Raw genomic sequence first — 24,021 nt, 5'->3', positions numbered from 1 at the left:
CTTACTGACCTTGACTGCTGAACTAAACTACCTTTTACCTTTTTAGGCCAAGATGAGCATTCATCGGGATAACATATGGATGGATGTGTGTTTGTAATGCTAGATTCAGTAAATCTGACAACTTTGAAGCCAGAAACTATATAAAATGGGATTCAGAATTTTATTCCTGGCGTTATAGAGAATGCTTTAAAACAAACACCATTACCTTCATGTTGGGATGTATTTACAGAATATATAATTTAACTGATTAAAAAGAATATGAAAAATAATGATAAAGTCAGAGTAGAGAAGGTTTTTAGGGCAGGAATACCGATGTCCTGGCTTCCTCTCTGCCTATTTCGTCATGGTAAATTACCAACATCATATAATAATGTTATTCACGGACAGCTACCTTTGCCATTACAGGGCAATCACTAAATTAGTTCACTGTGCTATTTCAAGGATTTTGAAAACTAAATTTGCACTCCCTTTGCGCATGTGTTGCATCATTTCCCATTAGTACAAAGAAGTATATAAATGAATACTAGCTGCAAAAGAGTTACATGAAACAGTCATATAACTAGTATGTAGTATGGAACTGGGAAACACAGCACAACACATTAAAACTGAGCTGTACAATACTGTAAAAAATAAAGTGAATTCTGTATTATTACTTTCCTCATTTATCAGGGCATATCATTACTATCAATATATGGAGAATGTTTTAACATTTAAACTGCAGGTTTGCCAAAGAAAGCAATGTAACGTTACCCTTTTTGTAATACCCTCAAAGTCATCAGCTAAGGTTTTAGTATGAATGTCATACTTTACAAAGCCATGATATTCCTTCTGGCATAAACTACAACATCATCAAGGCTTTACTTTGATCACTATCACCATCTATGCCTTCAAGTACATCAAGGCTTTACCATATGATACTGTAGTGCGGACCTGATGATGACTAAGTGCACAAGATTTGTACATTTAAATAGATTAAATGCACAAAGTTATCCATACAAAGTACTTGTCAAAATGAATGCTCCAGGTGGCAGCATACATACAGCTATGGTGGTCTGACTTCATGACATTACAGCTAGTGTGACATTCCTCACTCTTCAAACCTTCACCCTATAACCTGCCCCTGAGTGCTGCTTTGTGTTTTGAGAACTCTATGGACTCGCTTTCAAATGAAAGACTCAATTCACTCAGGAAATGTGTAAAATAAAATATTTTCTATTTCCAATCATTCATGAATACATTTGTAGAGATACAAGTAACAGTACATCAAACAAAGTCAAGCCAACTCTTCTAAAGAGCTCTACATTGCCCTTTAGCAGCTAAAAGAAAACGCCACCTTTAACAGTGGGAAAATCCAAGTGCATGCTGGCAAAACTTGTAATTGTGACTGTTTGAAATCCAGATATTCAAAATTACTCATGATGATAATACGGTAGCAAAATATTACATATAAAGAAAGAAAGGCTAACATGAAAAGAGTATTTTTAAGACATGATTACAGAAACATGGTAATCAAACTGCACAACTTGATAGAGAGACTAGTAACAAACAGACCCCTCTTAAAAGTGAGTCCCTTAGAAGCAAAGGAAGAGCAAGAATGTATTGATTTCAGCAAGTGTGGTTCATGTCATCTGTGGGGGGACATGGGCAGTGAGTGACAATCAAAAGATCAGTCCGTCAACTCTGAATCACGGCAATGTTACATGTATTTGAAATTGAGCCCACAACTGACTCTTGGGGAAAGACTAGCCATGGCGTTTCCTGATCCTGCAGCAGTCCAGTGCTCTGCAAAGTACCACCAGTCTGTAGAAAGCTCATCTAGCCAACTGAAAACAGGGTCTCATGAAGAAGACGACGTCTGGTACACATTGGGACATCATGTCCATTTACTGGAAGAAACCATGTGAAGGACTCGAGGGAGCTTGTAGACCATGACTTTGTGAGTAGGCTAAGATTTAGTACAAAAAAAATTCCTCTCCCCCATCTTTGAGTTCTTCTGTTTTCACCCCACGTCACATCCATCAGGCCAACCTGTAAGAACGGCATCAATGAAATGACAGGAAATGTTCAAACTCCATTTGTTGCAATCCCGCTGAAGCTATATAAAAACACCAAACCTCATGTTATACATAAAAAGTGGGCATTTTCAACTCTGTAACATTGGTTTCTTTGTGCAACAACCATACCAACGTACCTAGTTGCCATTCACTTGTGTTGATGGTGTACCTCCGTGGTCGATTGCTGCCCTCTCTCTACTGCGATTCTCTCGTTCCTCATCTTCCTCATCCCTCTCCTCATTGCCACTGTGGTTCTTACAGTATAGTCTAAAAACACACACAAGAGGGCTTGTAAGTAACAAATTACAGTAAATTAAGCACAGCGATTTTTAGTTTTCCTGCACAGTTCTAATGCAAATCAGTGATCATTTTTCAAGTGCAATGTGGTTTAGTCAAGTTGTAAAGACTTAAGAGCTAATTTTACCCTATGGAGGTTTTACTCAATGTTTTCACGAGTGGGTCCCCGTTTTCTTTGAATAATGTACGAGGATGCACATTCTGACTCTTAGTTTCACACTACTTCACTGATCAACAGCCAGTGGTTGTAACACACATAGAAAGTAGACTGGAAGTTAGCTAACATGGATGTAAAGAAAGGCATTTGTGAGCAACATTTATAATAGAGTTGCAACGATTAATCGAATAATCCATTAGTTGTCAACTATGTTATATATCTATTTTGGTAATCGATTGGTTTCAGTAATTTTTTTAAGAAAACCCAATTTCAGCTTCTTAAATATTTTCTGGTTTCTTTACTCCTCTATGACAGTAAACTGAAAGTCTTTGGGTTGTGGACAAAACAAGACATTTGAAAATGTTACCTTGGGCTTTGGGAAACACTGATGGACATGTTTCACAATTTTCTGACATTTTATAGACCAAGCAACTAATCAATTAATTGTCAATGAAAATAATCGTTAGTTGCAGCTCTGATATACAATAATGGTGTTCAAAGAATAATTGGACTTAACATAAAAGTGCAAATGATCCTGTGGCAACAATTACTATAATTCTAAATCTCCATGTAAAAATACAATATAAAAGTCAAATGATGTTGTGTAAATGTGGTTGTGAAGCGAAAGCACTTTATTTTTAACTGAAAATGTGTTTATCTGTAGAAGCTCACTTGTAGATGCCACGCGCCATGTTTTCAATGTACTTGGCTTTGTCCTGCATCCCGCAATGATAGTGGTAGGTCTTCACACAGGCCTTGATTTCACACCCAATGGTAGCACCCAACTGAGTGCAGAGTGTGCATTTCTAAGGAAAAACAAAAACCCAGCTAAGTCACATTTTTTTATGTCAAAATAGCTTTTACAACTCAAGTCAGACAAATCTTCTCACCATTCTTTTCCCCCTCTTGATTTCCTGGATGACTGTTTTCACATCAAAGTTTCCAAATTCTGCCCGTGATGTAGTGGTCAGCTGCACCGTCCCCGATGAAAAAAGCTGGATCATAGATTACAGAAAGAGGAAAGTGGTGGTTCTGCAGATTCACACAAAAATGTTTTGCAACACGTTGCACAAAATAACACATACAACAATCTTACCATGCACTTGTAGTGTGCAGCCACTTTTTTGGAGTTATCGGTATGAAGCATGCCCCTTGTTTCATTCTCTTCCTCACCAGCGTGACAAAAGCCACAGCGCTGGCCGCCATCTCCTGGGCTGACCCGAAGAGGTGACCTGTCCCGCTAGAACACACAGAGCAGCACTCAAAAACAGAGGCCACATGCGGCCAACAGACCATTCAAGTACATTTCACAGACTGCATTCGTGAACAGACGTGTTGCCTTACATGAGAGGAACTCTCCTCGTCTGCCACCTGTGAGGAGGTCGAGCGGCTGTCTTCCGAATGGCCGCGAGATCCGACCTTGGCTCTCCCCTTCTCAAACCTTCCTCTGCCTCTGCTTTGTGGCGGCGATGAGTCTGAATCATTGGCCACAGCTCCTTCTTCATCTAATGACAGATCAATGATGATTAGCACAATTTTTCCCGTTTATAACTGATGAATCCAAGCATAGAGCCTGTAAGTGGATGTTTTTTTATAACAATTTTAACACAAAAATTAGATCAAGAACTTAAATGAGACTAAATGTCGAGCACAAAGCAGATAATTGGGGCACTGCTGTAAGAGCATGTTTTTTGGTAGTGACAGAATTTATCATTACAACACATTTCAAAATGATACAGTTTATAAATCGACAATCATCACTGTATCTTGAGAATATTATTGTTAAGTACATTTCAAACAACTGAAATTCATGGGGTCTTTTAACTGAAATGGAAAACAGGTACCCAGCTGTAAATCAAATCATCCATGTAGCGATATAACAGATGTTAAAGCATACCTTGAATGCCATCCTGAGAAGCATCTCTGTGTTTGCGACAGTAAACGCTATGTTTGGGAGCAAAAGCAAAAATATTTTAATTTACTTTAACATGAAATATGAAAATATCTCAATTGTCAGAAAAAGAGTCCAAAGGCAAACTGACTTACAGGTAAATCCCTTGTGAGGGATTCTCTTTGATCTGGGCTTTGTCCTTTACAGCGCAGTAATAGTGATAGGTTCTCCGGCATGTCTTCACGTCACAGCCAATAGTAGCACCCGGTCGGTGACACGAAGAACACATCTGATGGGGGGGAAGAAAGTGATTAGCATCACGCAGTTCTGCAACCTTTGATATTTATTCAAAATAGCTGACAACTTGAAATATGATTTGTCAATTAGTAATGTGAAATGTGATTTTACGATGTGGGTCTGATTAATAATTTCTCTCTCCAAAGATCACGGGGCCCTGACAGGCACAACTGTCTGAAAGGCCATATGCAAATATCATGAAACGATCATCCCTGTGGGGAAAATATGATGTTGCAGGAGAAAACCTAATTAAACTCAGCAGGGAAGACGGCACAGAAGCAGACAACAATATGAAAAAAACCAGAAAAACAGCAGAGAAAGCTAAATATTAATAGTCTGTAAAATAAAAAAACATATTTAAATTCATGCACAGATAAACTACCCATATTTAGAATTATGTATCATTTGTTAGCATAGCATCTAATTTCATGTTTTTCAGTTCTTTTCTAATCACTGAGCATTACCGAGCGGCAATACTGACTTGTGCTCTGCTAGTACTGTATCAGGTCAGGGAGTTTGACCTGAACATCACTAGGTTCATTATCCACACTGCAAGTGAAGGGAGAGGAAAATCCTGTGCCACTGTTGTGAATTCTTGAAATTGCCTTGCCGCCAGCCGCCCAGGTTAGACGACACACTGTTGCATTTATCAGAGAAACGTTTCAAGTCGCGACACTGGACACACCAGTCAGATGTTATTTGTTAGCTACCACGTTAGTTTTGTTTTGATAGGCTACGTCGTCAACACACCTCCGCAACATGCAGCTGCTGCTGTGAAGGGAATCACCGGAGGAAAAGTCCAGAAGACAAGTTCTGTTTCTTTTCGGTGACTTTATACAGCCTAGCCTACTACTGATGGAGAAAGTCACCGAAGCGGACAAACAGGGAGAGAGAAACGTAAAGCACCTTTTCCACTGCAAGGTACCACCTCGACTCGACTCGCCTCGACTCTACTCGCATTCTTTTGGTTTTCCTTTGTGTACTTGTACTTGCTACCAGGTACTTTTTTCGTATCACCTCCATCTTATCTGTCTTTAGATTCTGAGTAATGTTGAAACATTTTAACTTAAATCAAGAGACAGCTGTGTGTGCGTCCCTGGTGTGTGTGTCGCATTAATATTGCGTTTTGCGATTGTCTACAGAGAGAGCTGCAGGGGAGTAAAAAGTGTTTTGCAGTGAAAAAGTAGCTGCCTGCTCTCACTGGCTGGATGTGGATGTCGAGTCGGCCGACTCCTCCAGATATTTGGCATACTAGTTATTTGGCTGGTGTCTGTGATGTGTCAGAAATGTGTTAGGGAGCTGTTTTGATGCGTCGTTGAGTACTTCACACATAACAATTGGCGACTGCTGATCGACCGCTGATTTACTCCTGATCACAGCCTGACAGTCGCCGAGCTTGCCGACCGGACAAATCAGGTTTAAAATCGTGTAGTGTGCACTAGGCTTTACTGTTTTTTTTTGCGATTTTGTGTGAAATCACATATCTGGTCTTGGCAGCTGCATCCCTGTGAAAAGCTTGATAAAAAGGCCTTGATGCTTTTGCAGTTTATGTCCGTTCCTGCTCTGCATCAGTCAAATTTCTGTATTTCATGTTTAGTCTCGTAATAATGATTCAAATTGTAATCCTTAAACGTGGAGATCTGTTCTCCGCAAACTAATCATAGAGCTTTACCTTTGACTTATAAATATATAAATAAATACTTGTTCATGTTTTATTAAAAACTCTTATCAATCTTTCTTCTTTTTTTTTTTAAACATAAGCTGACATTTTTGAGGGCTAACAGCTAACACATCTCTCGTAAGCTCAGTTCACCTACACACTGCAGTGAAGCTGCATATGCTCACACACATTCACGAACACACGACGTACATTAATTGAGAAATGCATGATGTAAACTTATTTACATTTGGACTTGTGTATGCCCTACATGCAGGGAAAACTTTTGTTTAAACTTCCACTCCAAAGAGGAAAGAGATGCATTTTGTTTCAGTGGATCAAGCCTAGGTCTCACACTGAACACCAGTGGCATGGGGAGATTTTCAAAGCTATACCAATGTAGCGAGTGAGCAAAGTCTTGAAGGGAAATGAAAGCTCCTTTGATAGGCTGTGGCAACCCCTTCTTGACTATATCCCACTCAGTGTTTCAGATATTTTACAAAATGGCTGTTCCCCTTTGCTCTCACATTGCTTTCATTCTTATTTTTATTATTTAACCCCCATTCAAGAATATCTTGTCTGTACTTATCCATGATAGGATGTTGGAGTGGTGCTGTCTATTGTTTCTCTTTGTTGTCTGTTTGTTCCCTTGAAAAACTCAATAAAATATTTAATAAAAACAATAAAATCTATATTTACATTTGATTCCTAATTTCCCAGTGTCCTCAGCTTGTGCAATGCCAAGGTCTGATAGTGATTTCATTGGCTATTCAGGAATTTGGGGGTAATGCATATCATAAGTTTTCAAAATGAAGCATTCAATTTTAAGTCAATGAGTAATCGTAATTATGATTTTTGCCATAATCGACTGTACTAACTCAAAGGCACCGAAACGACTCGCACTGGGGCCAACGCAAACTGGACTTCAAAGATGCCGACCCCCTGGCCAGCAGGGTGGGCAACCGAGCCAGGGGGTGGGTTCCAACCCTGGTTACTCTAACATTAGATGGAAAAGGCCGATATTCCTCACTTAAAAATGAAGTAAAACACGAGAGAGATCTGATGCAATGCTAATAAGCAAATATCAGTGTCATTTGGAATACATGCACACATAGACACCATATTAAAAACAACTTGAATGAACACACAACCCTCAGGTATAGACACAGAGGAAGCTTTACCATGCAGACACAAGAATGTTACCATATGCTCAATAAAACAGCAGTGTATAAAAACATGCATCATCATCATTATTAGTTAAATAAAGCAGCTACTGCATATCCTTATGTCCAGCATTTGGTGCTTTTAACAACGGTTAACCTCAACAAGTAATATAAATTTAAATAAATGTATAGGAACACAGTCCCAAAGCCTTACAACACTCCCTCTCTGTCATTTCTGGTACACTGAGAGGGACAGCGGGTACTTACCAATTTATTTCCCCTCTTGATCTCCTTTTTCACATCCTCAATGGAAAATCCTCCAATGTTTTCACTGTCGGAGTGCGATGTGACCAGGGCAGAGGAGAAAAGCTGCATAGGACATTTATTAAAAAATAGATATAAATTGGTTTGTGCCGTCTTTTCATATGATAATGATGATATGCAAGTTTTTATTTCCCTTGACTACTGCTTATGCACCATTTTCCCACACTCAAGTGAGGGTGAACATGTATATCATTTACAAGCATCGGAGCTGATTTCAAAGCATCATACTTACCGTGCATTTGCCATTTTTTATTTTGCCACATTTTTTTGAACATTACGTCTGAGGACTACGAGTAGTTTTGAAGTGAAGGTCAGGCTCACCCAGGGGACAAAAGACAAATTTGAGCCTTTCAAGGTAATCTATGGGAGATAAATTACTTATCTCTGCTAAACTCATTCATGTTATTTTCATAGTTTCTCTTTTTTTTGCTTTATAAAATATATATATAAAATAGGATATATATATATAAAAGGATTTTTGTAGCATTCCCGTATAAACAAATGACATAACATAAGAATCAGATTTTTCTTTACTTTTTTGTCTGAGCTCTACACTATTCTCTGTATGTGAGAAAGGTTGCAAGTAAGCATGACTTTGTCTAGAAGGATCACAGGCACACGTGGAAGAAAACAATGTGCTTTCCTCACCATGCACTTATGGTGGGCTGCCACCTTCTGGCTGTCAGACACTAGCAGCTGCCCGCACTCCTTGTCCCGATTGGTTCTGCAGAAGGCACACTTAAGCAGCCGTGCTGCAGCTCCTTTCCTCTGTCCTGACATGACCAAAGGCTCTTTTGTTTGCCCAAGCTTCTAATGAAAAAACAAAAACAAAAAAACACCACAAATATGTTAAAGAAAGAATGACAAGATAGCTTTGCATAACACAGGCTAGTAGAACCTTTTAAATAGATATTATCAAAGCAGTTATAAAAACAATTGTCCACTTCACTAAGTCATCCAGTAACACTGCCATGCTATGTCAACTGCAATAATCATTATAACAGCTTTCATACACATTGATGCTCAGAGTCCCAGTCAATGTAGATAAATAACGAAAAGATTATGGCCCAACACATTAGCAGGTAATATAACAACATATTTTTGAGTTGTTCAGTTATTAATGTGTTCATAACTAGTGAAAAACAATTGTACATCTACATAACCTTCCATAGTAAGGGTTGCTAAATATCCCTTACATATTGAAGAGTAAACTGTGGTTTGGAGTTCTCTTACCAATTAATGTGAGTACTGTGAAATAATGACTAAAACCCTTTGGAAAGGAGCCATTCGACATGCTTTCCCAGAAACAGCTGGAAACAAGACTTTGACTAAACTACTGAAAGTAACTCCAAAACAGTGCAACGGAAGTCACATAAGAAGCGGCCTGTGTCCTAAATACACCAGCCCGTGATGGATCACACATGGGGCCCACGCATTTGTTGCAGGACTACAGCTTGACACTTTCTCAACTTCTGATCCTAGTTAACTTTGGTGGACTGTGCTGTGATGAGTTTCTGATGGCCTGAAGTGTAAAATAGTAAAATAATAAATAGTAAAATCCACGGAATAAGAATATACTAAAATTGCCTAACAATGCCAGAATTTTGCGAGATCCTGCCTATGTTTGAAGAGGGTTATCAATACTGTTGTTTCTGTCGTTTATGTTATACAGACAATATGGCACACCACATGCTGACAATTAACCACTTTCACCAGTCATCTCAGATCAAAGTCTGATGAATCATGAACGGAAATCAGCAGCAGAACTCTGAACCTGAAGGACCAGATCTGATGCCACCCAGTTTACCTTAAACATACAGGCTTATTCTCTAAAAACAAAATACATTATTCAGCGGAAACCGGACATGTTGGACTGTGAAAACATATGAATTACCAGGAGCTGGGGTGATTTAAATAAAAGTATTGTTATTGTATCAATTTCAGCTGCATTTTAATTAATCCTTTTAGATGTGTATTAATAATCACTTGCTTGAAAATCACCCAAGACTGGTTGCAAACCCATCACTGTATTCTTCAGAGCAGAGAGGTAGATCAATCCTCCAAATGTGTGCTGTCATTTGCAGAGATAGTCTGTTTGATGCTGTCAATATTGCGCTGCGGGCGCCACAAATGCATTAAATATGGGGATTAAAAAAGACCTTCTCAATCCCTAATAGTCCACCAACGAAAGTGGGTGTTTTTAAAATCACAATAGCAGTGTGCTGCGACGCCTTGATAGAGCCATTACAGCCACGATAGCAGGGCCATGATCACACTGCGGCGGCTCCAGCGGCGGAGCCAGCGTGTAAATACACAATCCTGCCCGTGTAAATAACACTAAATGTCCTTTATTTCCACCTCTGCTCTTCACTGAAATGCTCCCACATCACATTTCTTTTCTGCATGGCCACGTTGTGGTCGATTTGCGACAGGAACGAGTGAAACATAAAAAAGTGCCTCAAATATCTCTCACAAAGTTTTGAATTAAAGGGGGTGTGTGTCTCTATCCCCCACCGAACTAGCTATAACTGAAAACTATTCTCACTATGAACATCTCAAACGCCCCGAAATCTTTCCCAGGGCCTTTACATGCAGGGAAATAAAGGTCGGTGATGGGAAAATATGACACTTGGACTTTATGTTTCAGCTGGAACCCGAAAAACTGCGAATATTTCCCTTTAAATGTGGGAAATTATCATGACAGGCGCGGGTCTTCGCAAACCGTTTCGAAGTAAAGAGCGCCATACGTGATGTATCCCTGTGAAAAGAGAGCAGCTCAGCTTGTACGCCAGCAATACGGCCTGAAACGACAATAGGCCATAAAACACAGCGGGCTATCACCCAGCCGCTGATACACAGCTCACACCTTACCTGCTAAAAAAACCCTTATGGCGCCGAGACGGTCGAGAAGATGGAAAAGTGTTCCGAGCAGTGGCTGTGTTTCTTTCCGTCCTTCAGAACTGATCGTGAGCTTTTCACACTAGCATCAAGCTAGCTGCAACGTTCAAGACGGCAGGACTTCCGGGTATGACTTCCAAAATTAAGGTCTTGCTTACGAACGTATGCTGCTTTGTTTCAAACGTGAAAAGATGCAGGAGGTCGGAGTCATGTAGGAAACGAAAACAAGTGACTTTCATTTTGAAGTATCAATATCCCAAAAGCAGATGTTACCTAAGGGCGGGCCATGTTTAATGCAGATTTAAAAGAGGTTTGACAGACTGCTATGGGGGTGTCTCTAAATCTACATACTGTATTTGTGAACTACATTTCTTTGTCTTATCTTTTCTGGAGGCATTAGGTGCACTTCATTACCGTTACAAAACAAGTGACTTTAATTTTGAAGCATCAATATGCCAAAAACAGTTGTTTCCTAAGGGTGGGCCATGTTTCAGGAGGAAAGAGGTTTGACCAACACCAGTGAGACGCCAAGAGTTGTTGCTGCTAATTTCAGGTGTATTTGTCACAAAAACTGAGAATAAACAGTATAAATGCATAATGCAAAGACAAAGACTTGATCAGTTCTGCCCCCCTCCCCTCCCCTCCCCTCCCCTCCCCTCTCCCCACCCCCTGCAGTCGTAGGTTCAGAGTGTGGCAAGTAGTTCTGGGTAATTTATGTATTTGTAGATTTGTAATAAATCTTATATATTTGTTACACATTTGCACCTCTTTAGTAAAATATCAGCTAATGCAGGTCTACACAGGTCTCAAGATTTGGTTCATCCATCCAGCCATCCATCCATCATCAACCGCATATCCTGCATATAGGGTCGCGGGGGAAGATTAGGTTATCTTATTATTTTAGTTTTTACTCTGCTCATATGGTGCATATTTATATTATAAAACATAGTTATTTTAATGGAGTCTATAATTAAGTTTCCATGTATAGACATTTCTGTGTGATCTGTATTTAACTGGGAAGATATGTGCACAATGCACAGTTGGTGTTGTGTTCAATAGGAATCTTCCATGTCAGTGACAGGTTTAAGGGTTGACTACTTGACTACTTGACTACTAAAGGACATTATTATCCTCCAGAAAGGCTCATAGTTGTGAGTTGACCAGTGAGTTTTAGACAGACCAGCCCAGGCACCTTTGTGTTATCGGAACTACCTGGGCAATAGTTACTAAACACCACAAAGCACAGTTTCAATAAACTTGCAATATTAGTTTTAAAAAAAGGATAGTATTTAGTAGCACTGCCATTCGGATACCTTTTTTTATAAATAACACAGAGAGATGCATGATGTAACATAAGGAAGACAAACCCTCTGATGCTTTTCACATTTTTTCAACATCTGGATTGCTGTATTTTCCCAGATTTCAACCCACAATGCCTGTCATCAACTGTTGGTGGGAGCATGATGGTGAATCAGTAATGATATGGTCATATGGTACCCATAAGGACCGAAAATGTTCAGCATTCAACGTTATACTATTTAGCATGTTGTGTAAGTATAGACTTCAGAGTCTGGATCAGAACAGTAATTACATGGGCAGAGATCTCTGAGATTCTATCTAGCTATCTATGACAATGTAAAACAAAAATGACAAATGGGGCCAATCCATCCCAATTATTTATCTTCTATCCTAATTATTGTTGGAATAAAAGTTCAAATAAGAGTTTGATTTTAAAAACTGAATGCCACCATCTTTTTTGTCATAAACACCCAGATCTAAACATAGGTGACCATTTATGGGAAATGCTTGGGAGTAGTGTAGCATGAACACAGGTATTAGGGATGTTACTTTTGCAGGACATTATTTAGGAAAAGTTAGTTTAATATTGATTGGCCTACATATTTCACAAGAGTCTTGTGATTTTTGTGAATTAGCAAAGGATGTTTTACACTGAAAATAGCAAAACATGTTGGATGGATGTAGAACTTGATAAGGAAAATGAAAACCTAAATAAACCTAACGCTAATAACTATTATTCTGTTCGTTAGAAATGATAAAACTTGGTTATTCTAGAAGTAATTCTAAACGTCAGATTGCATGCAGATAAATTGAAAACAACTGTTTCTAAGCCTACAAATGCTTTGCATGTTCTTTTTGCAAGAATTTAGTTGCACTTGATTAGAGTTACAGGGCGGTCCGGCAGAGGGGAGCTTTCAATGCGGTCTTCAATCTGTCCACCCACACGGAATTAGTGAGCCCTGAAACACGCACACCTCCAGCAGAGAGGGCGTTTCCACAGCTTCAATTCAGTCAACGTGATTGGCTAAAATAAGTGGCAGTCATTTTGTAAAGCAAAACATACCCGCCTAGTGTCCCCGGGATGAGGACAGGACGAGAGTTTCAACAGAAGAGAACAGGGAAATGAAGTTGTCAGACAGGCCAGCCCAGCTACTCTCTCTTTGCAACTAGGTTAGCAAGTAGTTTGACAGACGGTCACGAGTAGAGAGATTTAGATGAAATATCACAGCAATGAAGGTCGTCCGTCGGAGCAACTTGTAGCTACAACTAGTAACGTTACGCGTCGTAAAGCAGATAACGTTACAGACAGTTCAAAGTGACGTTACAGTGGGAAAAGAAAGTGGAGACAACTTGCTAGCCTGCTAGCTAACCTTTAGCCAACGAGCCTCCTTCAGCTTCAAAACTAGAGTTCACTCGGTGAGTCTTGACAGCTTGGACTAAATATTTCAGCAGTGTGTTGTGTGTGCTTTCCCCGGTACTCGCTGTCCACGTAAGTTACTGACGCTGTTTGCTTGTTCCTGGCTAACCCACCGCTAACTAGGTCACAAGCTAGCTCAACTTTGCTGATGAGTGTTGCTGTAACGTTGACCGTTTTTACGTCTTAAGTTCCGTTATATCCTCTTTTCTTTTGTTAAAAAGTCAGTTTTATTCGGCTGGGCTAATGTTAACTTGGAGAAACCTAAAATCCAGTGCAAACACAACGTAGAAGTGTAACTTTAGCGCTAAAGTGCCCGCATTATCGTTGAAAAAGTAACTAATTTAAAGTTAGCAGCGTTAGCTAGCTGATCGTATTGGGCCTTTAAAACTGTATCGTTAACTCTACAGTTTACTTTTAAGTGTCGGGACAGTATAACTAACTTAGCTGTATCCTTGCGTTCTTCAGGTGCGAGTTTTTCAGCCATTTCCTGATGCAAAGATGTACAGGAAGTTGCAAAGCACATTCGAAACTTATATATTTGAAACTTCTTTCATCAGAGATTTGGGCTTGGATTACCAGTCTTCAGTCATGCCGTTTCCGTTTGGGAAGTCTCAGAAGAATCCAGCTGAAATAGTAAGGAGTTTGAAAGAGAATGTGGCATACATGGAAAAGCTGGATGCTGGAGACAGCAAAAAGTGTGAGAAGGTCAGCAGGTCTTATCTTTTCTCTCTCATATTTAAAATTTAACTCTTATTCTTAATACAAACAGCTGGTCGTGGTCATGAACTGCTTTCCCTAATTAAGATTGCAGAGGAGGTGTCCAAAAATCTGGCTTCACTGAAGGAGGTACTTAGTGGAACAGGTGACAAGGAGCCTCAGACCGAAGCAGTGGCCCAGCTTGCACAAGAGCTGTACAACACCAACCTCCTCATTGCTCTCATTGCAAACCTGCAGAGGATTGATTTTGAGGTGGGGGAAATGTACTTACTTCTGCACTGTACTTACTTCTGCACTGAATTTATGCATGTAAAAAGTATTGATCACTATGTGCAGACACCACAAGGTCAGTGGCAGTGTGTACGCCTGATTTGAACATCTGTGCCCAAAGCAAAACAGTCTTTGCATATCACCACCACCCAGTCATCCATTCATCCGCCTGAGTGCTTAGTGTTTGTTTGTCTGTTTTTTACAGGGGAAGAAGGATGTGGTTCATTTGTTCAGCAATATTGTAAGACGTCAGATTGGCACCCGAACACCCACGGTAGAATACATCTCTACACACCCACAGATCCTGTTCATGCTTCTGAAAGGGTAAGTTCATATTTTCAGGTCACAGGACTTCAGTATTTAATAGACATTTGACATGAATGCTGAATATGTACAGTTACAATTATTAAATACCAAAATATTTTATTACTTAAAACAACTTTTTGGGTAAAATTACTCATTTAACAAAAACTCTTATCCTCAACATGGATTTTCTTCATTATCCAGTATGTGTTTCAACAAATCCCAAAGGAACGAGCGTGAACTTGTTGCATTCACCTGTGGGTTACACATGTAGATGGAGAGTGATAGTAGTGCTGGTTTTACAGCTCTAAAAACTGAGTCATCCTGCCTACTCAAAGAGCAACATGGCTTGCGGCTGCACTGCATTATGGTTTGTTTTGCAGATCAAATGCTACCTTTGCTAATTGCCACTTCTGTAATGGATTTTCTCCTCCCATGTTTTTGGGCTTCGTTCCAAAATGTCATGTCTATAAAGAGCACAATTCAATTTGATTGTCAGAGATGGACATCAGAACCTGACATTTAACGGTGATGTGAGATGATTCTCCTGCTGTTAAGGTGTGTGGCGAATTGTCTGCATTTGGCTTGTTATCTTCAGGCACAGCAATAATATCTCACCATGAAAAATGAGGCCTAGAAATGTAAAGTCTTTGACTTTTATTATTTGCTGTTTTTCTTTGTTACATCTACAGTATTTGTTTTATAACCAGCCTTTGTTAAATTCTGATTATGTAAATTACCTGGACCTGATATTTATTAACCTGTACAGATATGAGAGTGCAGAAGTGGCTCTAAACTGTGGCATGATGCTGAGAGAGTGCCTGCGTCATGAGCCTTTGGCACGGATGGTGCTCTTCTCTGAAGACTTCTTCTGTTTCTTCCGTTACGTTGAGCTCTCAACCTTCGACATCGCCTCAGACGCTTTCGCCTCATTCAAGGTATGATGCCAAATTTTCTTTCTGTTTGCAGCATCTTCATGTTAACAGTTGTTATCTAATATCTTGGTCTCTTCTGCTGCCTCTCAGGATCTCCTCACAAGACACAAGATCATGTGTGCAGATTTTCTGGAGAACAATTATGACAGGGTGAGCTTTCAAGTGTGGATTTTGTTCTGTAATTGAAAGAATTCTCATGCTGTGCCTAACATACGTTTAAAATGTCTGTCAGGTGTTTACAGAATACGAGAAACTCCTGCATTCTGACAACTATGTCACCAAACGGCAGTCTTTAAAGGTAAAAGCTCCACTGATCTTTCAAATAAAGATCACGGTTTAACCTTTATTTATTTTGCAATGAATTTAACAAGGTCTTAATAATATACTGTTTTCAGCTCCTTGGGGAACTTCTCCTGGACAGACACAACTTCACTGTCATGACAAAATACATCAGTCGGGCAGAAAACTTGAAGCTGATGATGAACATGCTAAGAGACAACAGCCGAAACATCCAGTTTGAAGCGTTCCATGTCTTCAAGGTGTGCACATAAAACATGTATCATCAGTTCAGCAGTTTTACTGTTATAAGTCTAGCTGTACTTTAAAATGCTACATATCTGTTTTTGAAGATATTTGCTAAATGCTGCTGACATTACTTGGTAATATATTGAAAATGGTGGGGTTTTTTTAAGAGAAGTTTGGACTGATTATGGGATGAAACTTTTCACATTGTCAGTTCACATAATTTCTCTCTCTTTCTCTTTCCTTTTTTAAAAGGTATTTGTTGCAAACCCCAACAAGACTCAGCCCGTGCTGGACATACTGCTGAAGAACCAGGCCAAACTCGTGGATTTCCTGAGCCACTTCCAGACCGACCGATCGGAGGACGAGCAGTTCTGTGATGAGAAGAACTATCTGGTCAAGCAGATCCGAGACCTGAAGAGGCCCACGGCACCCGAGGAAGCTTAAGGCGGCAGGGATGACTGCTCCTTGAGGTGGTAGATGTATAAGTGATGGCTGGAGCTGCAGAGGGCGGAGTGAGAGTCTAAAAGACGGGCTTCATTAAGATTTAATATTAACAACAAAATATAGGAAAAAAAGATTACTTCTTTCACTTTCTGTTTTTAGTGTGGATGTGGAGGTGATTTCCATCCAGCAACCTGTGTGGGCCAAGAACTGTTATTTAAACCATAGTGCTTCTTTAGTGATAATGAAATGCATTTAGTCCGTTCTTGTAATGTTGGACCTTAAACTGTTACCCTTCCACATACAATGTTGCTGGCAGAGACCTTTAGACAGAAACGTTGTCCCATTCACAGCCAACATGAGCTCTGAGGTGTTCTCGAAAGTCTTTCTCCGAAACCTGTTCAGAGATTGAAAAGCTAAAGTAAATATATTATTTTTCTAATGTATCGTCATGGTAAACAGCTTAAAACCTACAAATAACTTTTCTCTCTGAGCATTGTTTAGTCTAACTAATTGCATAGGTTTGGTCTGTTGCCTTATTGTGAACAGTTGTGTTGTACAGGGACTTAAATGATATTTAGAAAAGCGGCTTTGGCGGAGTGACATGTGGATCACATTGGCCAGGTGGGCACAGTCAATTTTTGGTGACAAATGTGTAATTATTAGGCCTTTGGTTGCATATGTGAGGTTACAGAGGTCAGAGATGATCCTGCAGTGCTGTAGTTGCCGATGCATTAGCTGGCACAGGAAGAGAAAATCAAAACCATAGAGGAATCAATTAATTGTGCTGTGATTCTGAGACTGCGCTCAGCAAGGCTTACATGACTGAAATAGAAACAAGGCATCAGATAATGCTGCAGGGTTTCACTGCTAACATGGACAGCCAGGATATACCAATTGATTTCACTGGGTGCATTCCAGTTCACCCCCACACACTGAGCACAGTTTCATTTAAAACAGTGATATAACTAACAACTTCTTTATGGGGTTTTATACTGCTTGATGTATGCCATCTTAGGTATTTCTCCTTTACAGCATAAGCACTGCATAACACAAGAAATAATAAAGCAGTTTACGCAAGGGTGTTGTCCATAAGGATGCATTATCAAGGATGTTGCATCTATTATAAATTTATATGAGAGCTTGATGTGGTATTTAAAATGAGTTGACATGGTGAAGAGCTCTGACACATATTGAACATCTGCTACACTCGATTTGAGAATTGGGCAATCTGAACGTAATGGACATTTTTATTTGACTGGAATATTTAGAATATGAATGAACTAGATCACCTTAATCTCATGTAAACACTCACATCCATACTGTTACTTTAACCGCAAATTATACAAAAAGAGAAGAAGGTGAATGCTAAAACATACACATGATTTTAAATGTCACTTTTTTTTTTTCTGATAAAATAATACATTTGAGTGAAACACACAGTAACAAGCCTGTGATGCATCAGGAAGCACGTCCTGTCAGACGTCCCCACGTTGTCAGAATAACCACATGCACTGTTAAAACAAGAATGAGTTTGTTTTTGGATGATGAGCACTGAATTTATTGAGTTCCTCACATGCATCACTGATTAGTTATATTTCTTTAAAAGACTTGAAATAATTGCCTTACTTTTGCCATTGTCACTAAAATGGCATAATAGGGATTTCAAGAAATATTTTGTCTTCTAGTATAGCTATACCTCATTGGATTTGAGTTTGCAAGTGCTGTGTTCTCTTTCCTTTCCTTCCTAGACGAGATATTTTGACAGTTTAAAATACACGTATGCATGCCTAAACTTGAGATATATATATATGTGTGTATATGTTCAAACTTGAACAGGGACTGCGACCTGGTTTTCACAATGGAAAACCAGATTTGTAAACTGAAGTATTTCATTGGGTGGTGCCACTCCAACGTTAATTCATAATGAATTGCAGTGTGGTACCTTGTAATGAATGTTGCCTTATTTAAAGACACTTAATGAATTGTAATGATTATGTAAAATTCCAGACCTCTTAATTGTTTTTAAACCAAAGTCAATATGAAAAGGTGAAAATGTACATTTCAAGTCCCAAATGCATAAGTAATTAATTTCTCAGATCCACATGTAGTGTAACGTCACACCAACTACATTATGCTCCAGTGTGATCCTGTGAGTGTAAATATATATATTTTTTAAAAGCTCATCAGACTACAGTAGTTTTTCAGTTGTGGTTAATTGGCTCTTTTTAAATCACTATTAGATACACCAGATAGTCACAGGGTCAGCATCAGGCCGGTATGGACCCATAGAATAATTTTAGTTATCTGCTTTGAATGTGGTACATTATGCATAAATAGACGGAAGTGCTGCACACAGTGCACTGTCACGTACTCAGTTTATGAAAGAAGGTTTGTCTCAAAAGGTTTTGAGTTGCTGAAAAAAATCCAGATGTGATCAACTTTTCAACTCATTTTGTGAAAATTTATTGTGAAACACAATAAATATTGCAAACACACTGATGCATTGGACAAAAAAATATTCAGTAGTTATTTATCTCAGTGACCACAAACTAACTTACAGCTTTGTGACAAACCGAAGTTGCACAACAGGCTATCTTCTGTTATAATATCCAAGGCTATTGGACTCTTGTGAAAAAAAATTTAAAAAAATAAAATCTGTTTTTAAGAGAAAGAATTCCAAATAAAACTCCCGCACGCAGTCAAACTTTCAAAAAATAAATATTAACAACGTTCTGGTACTAGACCTTCAGCAGGCAAATGGTGTTACACACTGAGAAGACATCGTTTGTAGGAGGTGACTTGTTTGTCTACACCAATCACACACTTCCTCATAAAATGATAAGGCAACAATTACATAACAATCACTCACATCTCCATTATTATATATTGGGTTTAAGCTTACATAAAACTCTCTGTGGTAGCAATACTATATCGTCCCAGAGTAATCTATATACGTGGATGTAGATTTCTGTATAATAAATGTAAACCAAAAATATAATAAAATGCATTCATAGACTAATTTGATCTCAAATCTTGCCGATACCTTTTGACCTTCATCAATAGATGAATAGAGGAAATATAATAATAATTACAACATGTGACCTCACCATTATTGTCTTGAATTTCTTGTAAGGTCACATGTTGTAATTATTATTACATTTCCTCTATTCATGTGTTGATGTTTTGGTTTACATTCATTATACAAAAAATATACATCCACCTAGTATAGATCACTCTGGGACAATACAGTATTGCTAGCATTGAGAGTTGTAAGCTTAAGCTCGATTTATACTACTGGAAATGTGAGTGATTGTTATGTAATTGTTATTTTATGAGGAAGTGTGTGATTGGTGTAGACAAACAAGTCACCTCCTACAAAAGATGGCTTCTCGGTGTGTAACACCATCTGCCTGCTGAAGGTCTAGTACCAGAACATTGTTAATATATACTTTTTGAAAGTGTGACAGCATGCGGGAGTTTTCTTTGCAACTTTTGACCTACTTGTCCCCCTCTGACACGCCTGTCTCTCGTTATAAAGGTGCAAAGTAATTAACTGTTCTAAAAGAAAGAATCCAACATATTTTAAAATCGGGTGTCTAAATGTGCATAGAAATGTTCTTGAAATTTGAGTCCAGTCATGACGCACAGTTTGGAAGGACATGCTGTACACAGTCATCCCATCTGAGGGAGCTGTTGGCAACAATTGGCTCTTTTTATTAGTTTCTATAACCCTACCTTTAATAATGAATATATAAATCACTGGCAATATTATGTAGACATCAACAAAAAGTCCTAAACATCAATACTATATATTTCATGATTTAGAGTTTTCTGTTTAAATATTTGTTGTGCTTCACTTTTTTACTCTCCGGCCTTCTTTTTATCTTTCCCCTTCTCTTTCCAAACTCTGGATATTTCCTTTTATTTACCATGGGAGCAAAGTATGTGTACATAACTTTATAAAAGTCTGAAAGCATTCATGAAAATAAAACTTTATGGCAATATATGTTTGTGTGGCCTCAACAGTTAAATTGTCTGACACTCCTGTGAGTTTTGCTTCATCTGTTGGGGCAAGGCATCTTAATCATGATGAGTGGCACATCTTGTTATTACCAGCATAGCTCCCAACATCCACCTAAGCCAAGGTCTAATCAGACAGAAAAAGTGAAAACACCTGTGTTGGTGTGCAGGGTCTTTAAGAAGTAAGGGGATACCACTCAGTTGTCCTGGGATGCAATTCTAAAGTTTATGTATACAAATAACCTGCTTTGAATTGATCTTCGATATCACCACTTTGGTTTAGTGTTTGGTGTGAACTGGGGAAACAGACTACCTGCACCAGGTAGAAAGTGTCTCCATTGATCTCTGTTCAGGTAGACCCCAGACACAGTGAAAGCAATCTCTAATACTGACTGAATTCTCCTGCATATTTTGAGTTTTTATATGCTTGTAAATTGAGGATTGTTGAACATGGAAGGTCATTCTTGACCTTTGAGAACAGTGCAAAAAATAATTTAAGCTTAAAGGTCTTAATGAATACTTTTGCGTTAGTTGGACAAAAACCATTTGAAGACGTCACACTGAGCTCTGGGAAATTCTGGTGGGCATTTTTTGCAATGTTTCCCATAGATTTAAGTGATGAATCAAATAATAATTGAAAGATAAACCGATCATTAAATTCATAGTTGAGTGGATTTGCTTATGTAGCTTCATCTCCCGCTTACATCTTGTCAAACTCATTCATGCAGTGGTGCGGATGAATATTGCTAAAAATAACCCCTCCTCCCAGTTGAAACTGAATGTGGAGCAGTAATGTCAGACCAGTTCAAAGCACTGAGACGCATTCCACCCTACCAGGCGGTATCTCAACATGGGGCCCTTCAGTAGGCTGGCTGTCTATTGTCTGTGTGGAGGTCAATTATATTTCCTGCAGACTTACTCCAGCAAAACAAAAAAAAAACAATCGTCATGACTCCCCTTATTGCAAATAAGATCAAAATGTTGACCATAATTAACCCTCTTCCACTATCACTGACAGGCTTCACCAGGTCAAATATGCTGGGTGAAAGAATGACGTCCAAATGGGCAGCTGCAGTTTTCTTCCCCTTAAAGTCCACCAATCACAGCCCTAGAAGCAGAGAAAAGCAGTATGGGGAAGTAGGTTAAAGTTCAATCAGGGAGGAAGGCAAGTAAGGCAACACTGCAGCCAGATCCCACAGTGGATCCCCTTTGTCGTGTTGGTTAGAAACTCAGCAAACTTCACTCTTGCAAAAACAATGCTATTGGGTGATATGTGTCTGAATATGAAGCGGGATGGTGGAGGGACGTGCTCCTGCAGACAGAGCAGAGGGCTATGTGGGGGCAGGGTTTACAGGGGTTAAAGGTCACAAGCCTCCTGGGTTTCTTTGACCAGCAAAGCGCTGAATGGATGAGCGAGATGGCTTAATAAAACTACCCGCAGGCCACTCTGAACTTATGAGTTTGCAGGGAAAGTTTTTCAGGGGGAGTCCACACCAGAAGAAAAAATGAATGCATAACCCCCCCCTCAACAACAAAAAAAAAAGAGGAATCCAATGTTTTGTGAGAGGACTAGGTACAACATCCGCAAAGATTGCGTCGCCTGCGCTCCTCTCCCCACCCCCACAAAGAGAAAAACAACAAAAAAAAAGATGCTCCCACGATTTCATGCATGGCAGAACTTTTTATTTGCGCGAAAGGGTGGCAAAGAGGGCTTTAGAGGGTACAACATCTGCGGGCTAAGAAGGTACGTAGCGATATTGGAGTTTTCTGCGTGATGGGTAGCGATTCATTCAATTGAGTGAAGCTCAACACAAACCAACGGTAGGCTGTCTGCGTTTCCTCTCTATTCTATTACAGACTGACGCATGTGGTCATTAACGAGTTTGGGAAGGGTTTGTATTTGTTTCCAAAAGTTTTAATAATTATTCCTAGTTTGGTTTATTTTGTCTCATCGGGCTGCTGATTCCTAAATAGAGAGCGTGTGCACTAATCTTAATGCATTGTCTGTCTTTTAAAAAATGTATTTTAGGCTAATTGAATAGCCAAACTTAATGCATTTTGTACTTCAGGAGTCACAATAGCTTTATAAGTTTAGTACTTTAGTACTAAGTTGATTTTCTCTTTCTCTATTGGCGCTTGGGCTCACCCGGGCTCTGTTTTAATAACCCGCAAAGAGTTTCAAATCCATCCAACCACTGTTGACCAGCTGGTGGTGTTTGTATTAGGTAGGCCTACGTAATTGAATAAACGCGCATGTGATTGGCATTGAGATGCTTTATTTAATTGACGGGGGTTGACGCGCTCATCATCACATCGCAACATGCAGTTGGCGCCACTTTTTTAAACTGCAGGCAGAGCGCTGCGACCGCGTGTATAAACCATAGGTATAAACTCATCATAACTCAGTTATAGAGTCTCCAGTTAAACATACGAGTTCATAGAAGAAGGGAAAAACCGATATTGTGACGTTTTGTGCTCGTGCTTTTTCAAGATAGAGCCTCTAGGTTTAAACTGCCTGCTCGTGCGTGCTGCATGGGCAGTCAGTCAGACCTGTTTCAGCCTACAAACATGGAACATGAAAAGTATGGCCTGTAGCCTATACAGCAGTGATAGACTGCTGCACTTTAAAAGAACCACTGTGTTCTAAAAGAACTGTGTTGTGTTCTTTTAGAACACAGTGGCACCACATTGAAAATGCACATAGCCCTATTTATACATCCAAATGTCCATAATCATGGTAGCACCCCATTATCAAGACATGGGTTTAATGGGAATTATATTTTCCCACAATCCCTTTGGTGGTCAGACTTTTAAACTCCCTGTAAGGTCCTTGATGGTGCTTCAAATGTGCACATACTGGCTGCTTGTATGTTGTGGATGTTGTGTGTTTTGAGTTATGTAGCAAACATGCTGCTCTTAACTAATTGCCCCTAGTGCGATTATTAAAGTTGACTGAATTGAATCTTTCAAGACCTTATTAAGTTTTGACATCAGCTTTCAATAGTGGAAAGTAACTAAGTACATTTTCTTAAATAGCTACTTAAAAGTATGCTACTTCATAGCCTACTTTTTACTCCACTACATTTATCTATCTATTCTGACCTTTTAGTCCCATACACACCAGCACGTACCTTGAGATCCTCGGGCAGAGGTCTGCTGTCTGTTCCAGAGTCTCGACTGAAAACTAAAGGGGACAGAGCGTTTGCTGTCAGGTCACCGAGGCTCTGGAACAGCCTGCCCGAGGAAATCAGGTCGGCTGAGTCAGTGAACTCTTTTAAGTCCCTTCTTAAAACATACTTTTATAGGAGAGCCTTTCCCGATCTTATTTGACTTTATTTTATCCCTTTTATTTT

General features: G+C 39.3%; 2 protein-coding genes across 2 annotated transcripts; one reads left to right on the top strand and one right to left on the bottom strand.

The window, feature by feature from the left end:
- Nucleotides 1-1,191: 1,191 nt before the first annotated feature.
- On the bottom strand, nucleotides 1,192-10,865 carry phf6 (PHD finger protein 6). Its single transcript, XM_038700316.1, has 11 exons — nucleotides 10,712-10,865; nucleotides 8,489-8,650; nucleotides 7,784-7,885; nucleotides 4,555-4,688; nucleotides 4,406-4,452; nucleotides 3,853-4,013; nucleotides 3,605-3,748; nucleotides 3,399-3,503; nucleotides 3,181-3,314; nucleotides 2,192-2,321; nucleotides 1,192-2,028 (listed from the first exon to the last, which is right to left on the bottom strand). The coding sequence occupies exons 2-10, from the start codon at nucleotides 8,618-8,620 to the stop codon at nucleotides 2,192-2,194; spliced, it is 1,089 nt and encodes a 362-aa protein (XP_038556244.1). The 5' UTR covers nucleotides 8,621-8,650; nucleotides 10,712-10,865; the 3' UTR covers nucleotides 1,192-2,028.
- Nucleotides 10,866-13,121: 2,256 nt separating this feature from the next.
- cab39l1 (calcium binding protein 39, like 1) lies at nucleotides 13,122-20,654 on the top strand. The gene is made up of 9 exons (XM_038699019.1): nucleotides 13,122-13,453; nucleotides 14,012-14,159; nucleotides 14,259-14,423; nucleotides 14,647-14,765; nucleotides 15,514-15,682; nucleotides 15,770-15,829; nucleotides 15,912-15,977; nucleotides 16,075-16,218; nucleotides 16,457-20,654. The coding sequence occupies exons 2-9, from the start codon at nucleotides 14,043-14,045 to the stop codon at nucleotides 16,646-16,648; spliced, it is 1,032 nt and encodes a 343-aa protein (XP_038554947.1). The 5' UTR covers nucleotides 13,122-13,453; nucleotides 14,012-14,042; the 3' UTR covers nucleotides 16,649-20,654.
- Nucleotides 20,655-24,021: the final 3,367 nt, after the last annotated feature.

This window comes from Micropterus salmoides, unplaced genomic scaffold (genome assembly GCF_014851395.1).
Source record: "Micropterus salmoides isolate LMB-PRFRI ecotype aquatic unplaced genomic scaffold, ASM1485139v1 Ms_hic_scaffold_5, whole genome shotgun sequence".
In the NCBI taxonomy this organism is placed as follows: domain Eukaryota; kingdom Metazoa; phylum Chordata; class Actinopteri; order Centrarchiformes; family Centrarchidae; genus Micropterus; species Micropterus salmoides.
This window is presented reverse-complemented; position numbering and strand designations above follow the sequence as displayed.

Bases quoted from the DNA above. Each gene is read 5' to 3' on its own strand.
- phf6 (XM_038700316.1), bottom strand. From the start codon at position 8,620: ATGTCAGGACAGAGGAAAGGAGCTGCAGCACGGCTGCTTAAGTGTGCC. The intron at 4,689-7,783 runs GTAAGTACCCGC...CCCCCCCATCAG, and splicing joins TCAAGAGGGGAAATAAATTG to ATGTGTTCTTCGTGTCACCG. The intron at 4,014-4,405 runs GTATGCTTTAAC...ATCTGTCATTAG, and splicing joins TTCTCAGGATGGCATTCAAG to ATGAAGAAGGAGCTGTGGCC.
- cab39l1 (XM_038699019.1), top strand. From the start codon at position 14,043: ATGCCGTTTCCGTTTGGGAAGTCTCAGAAGAATCCAGCTGAAATAGTA. The intron at 15,830-15,911 runs GTGAGCTTTCAA...AATGTCTGTCAG, and splicing joins TGGAGAACAATTATGACAGG to GTGTTTACAGAATACGAGAA. The intron at 15,978-16,074 runs GTAAAAGCTCCA...TACTGTTTTCAG, and splicing joins CCAAACGGCAGTCTTTAAAG to CTCCTTGGGGAACTTCTCCT.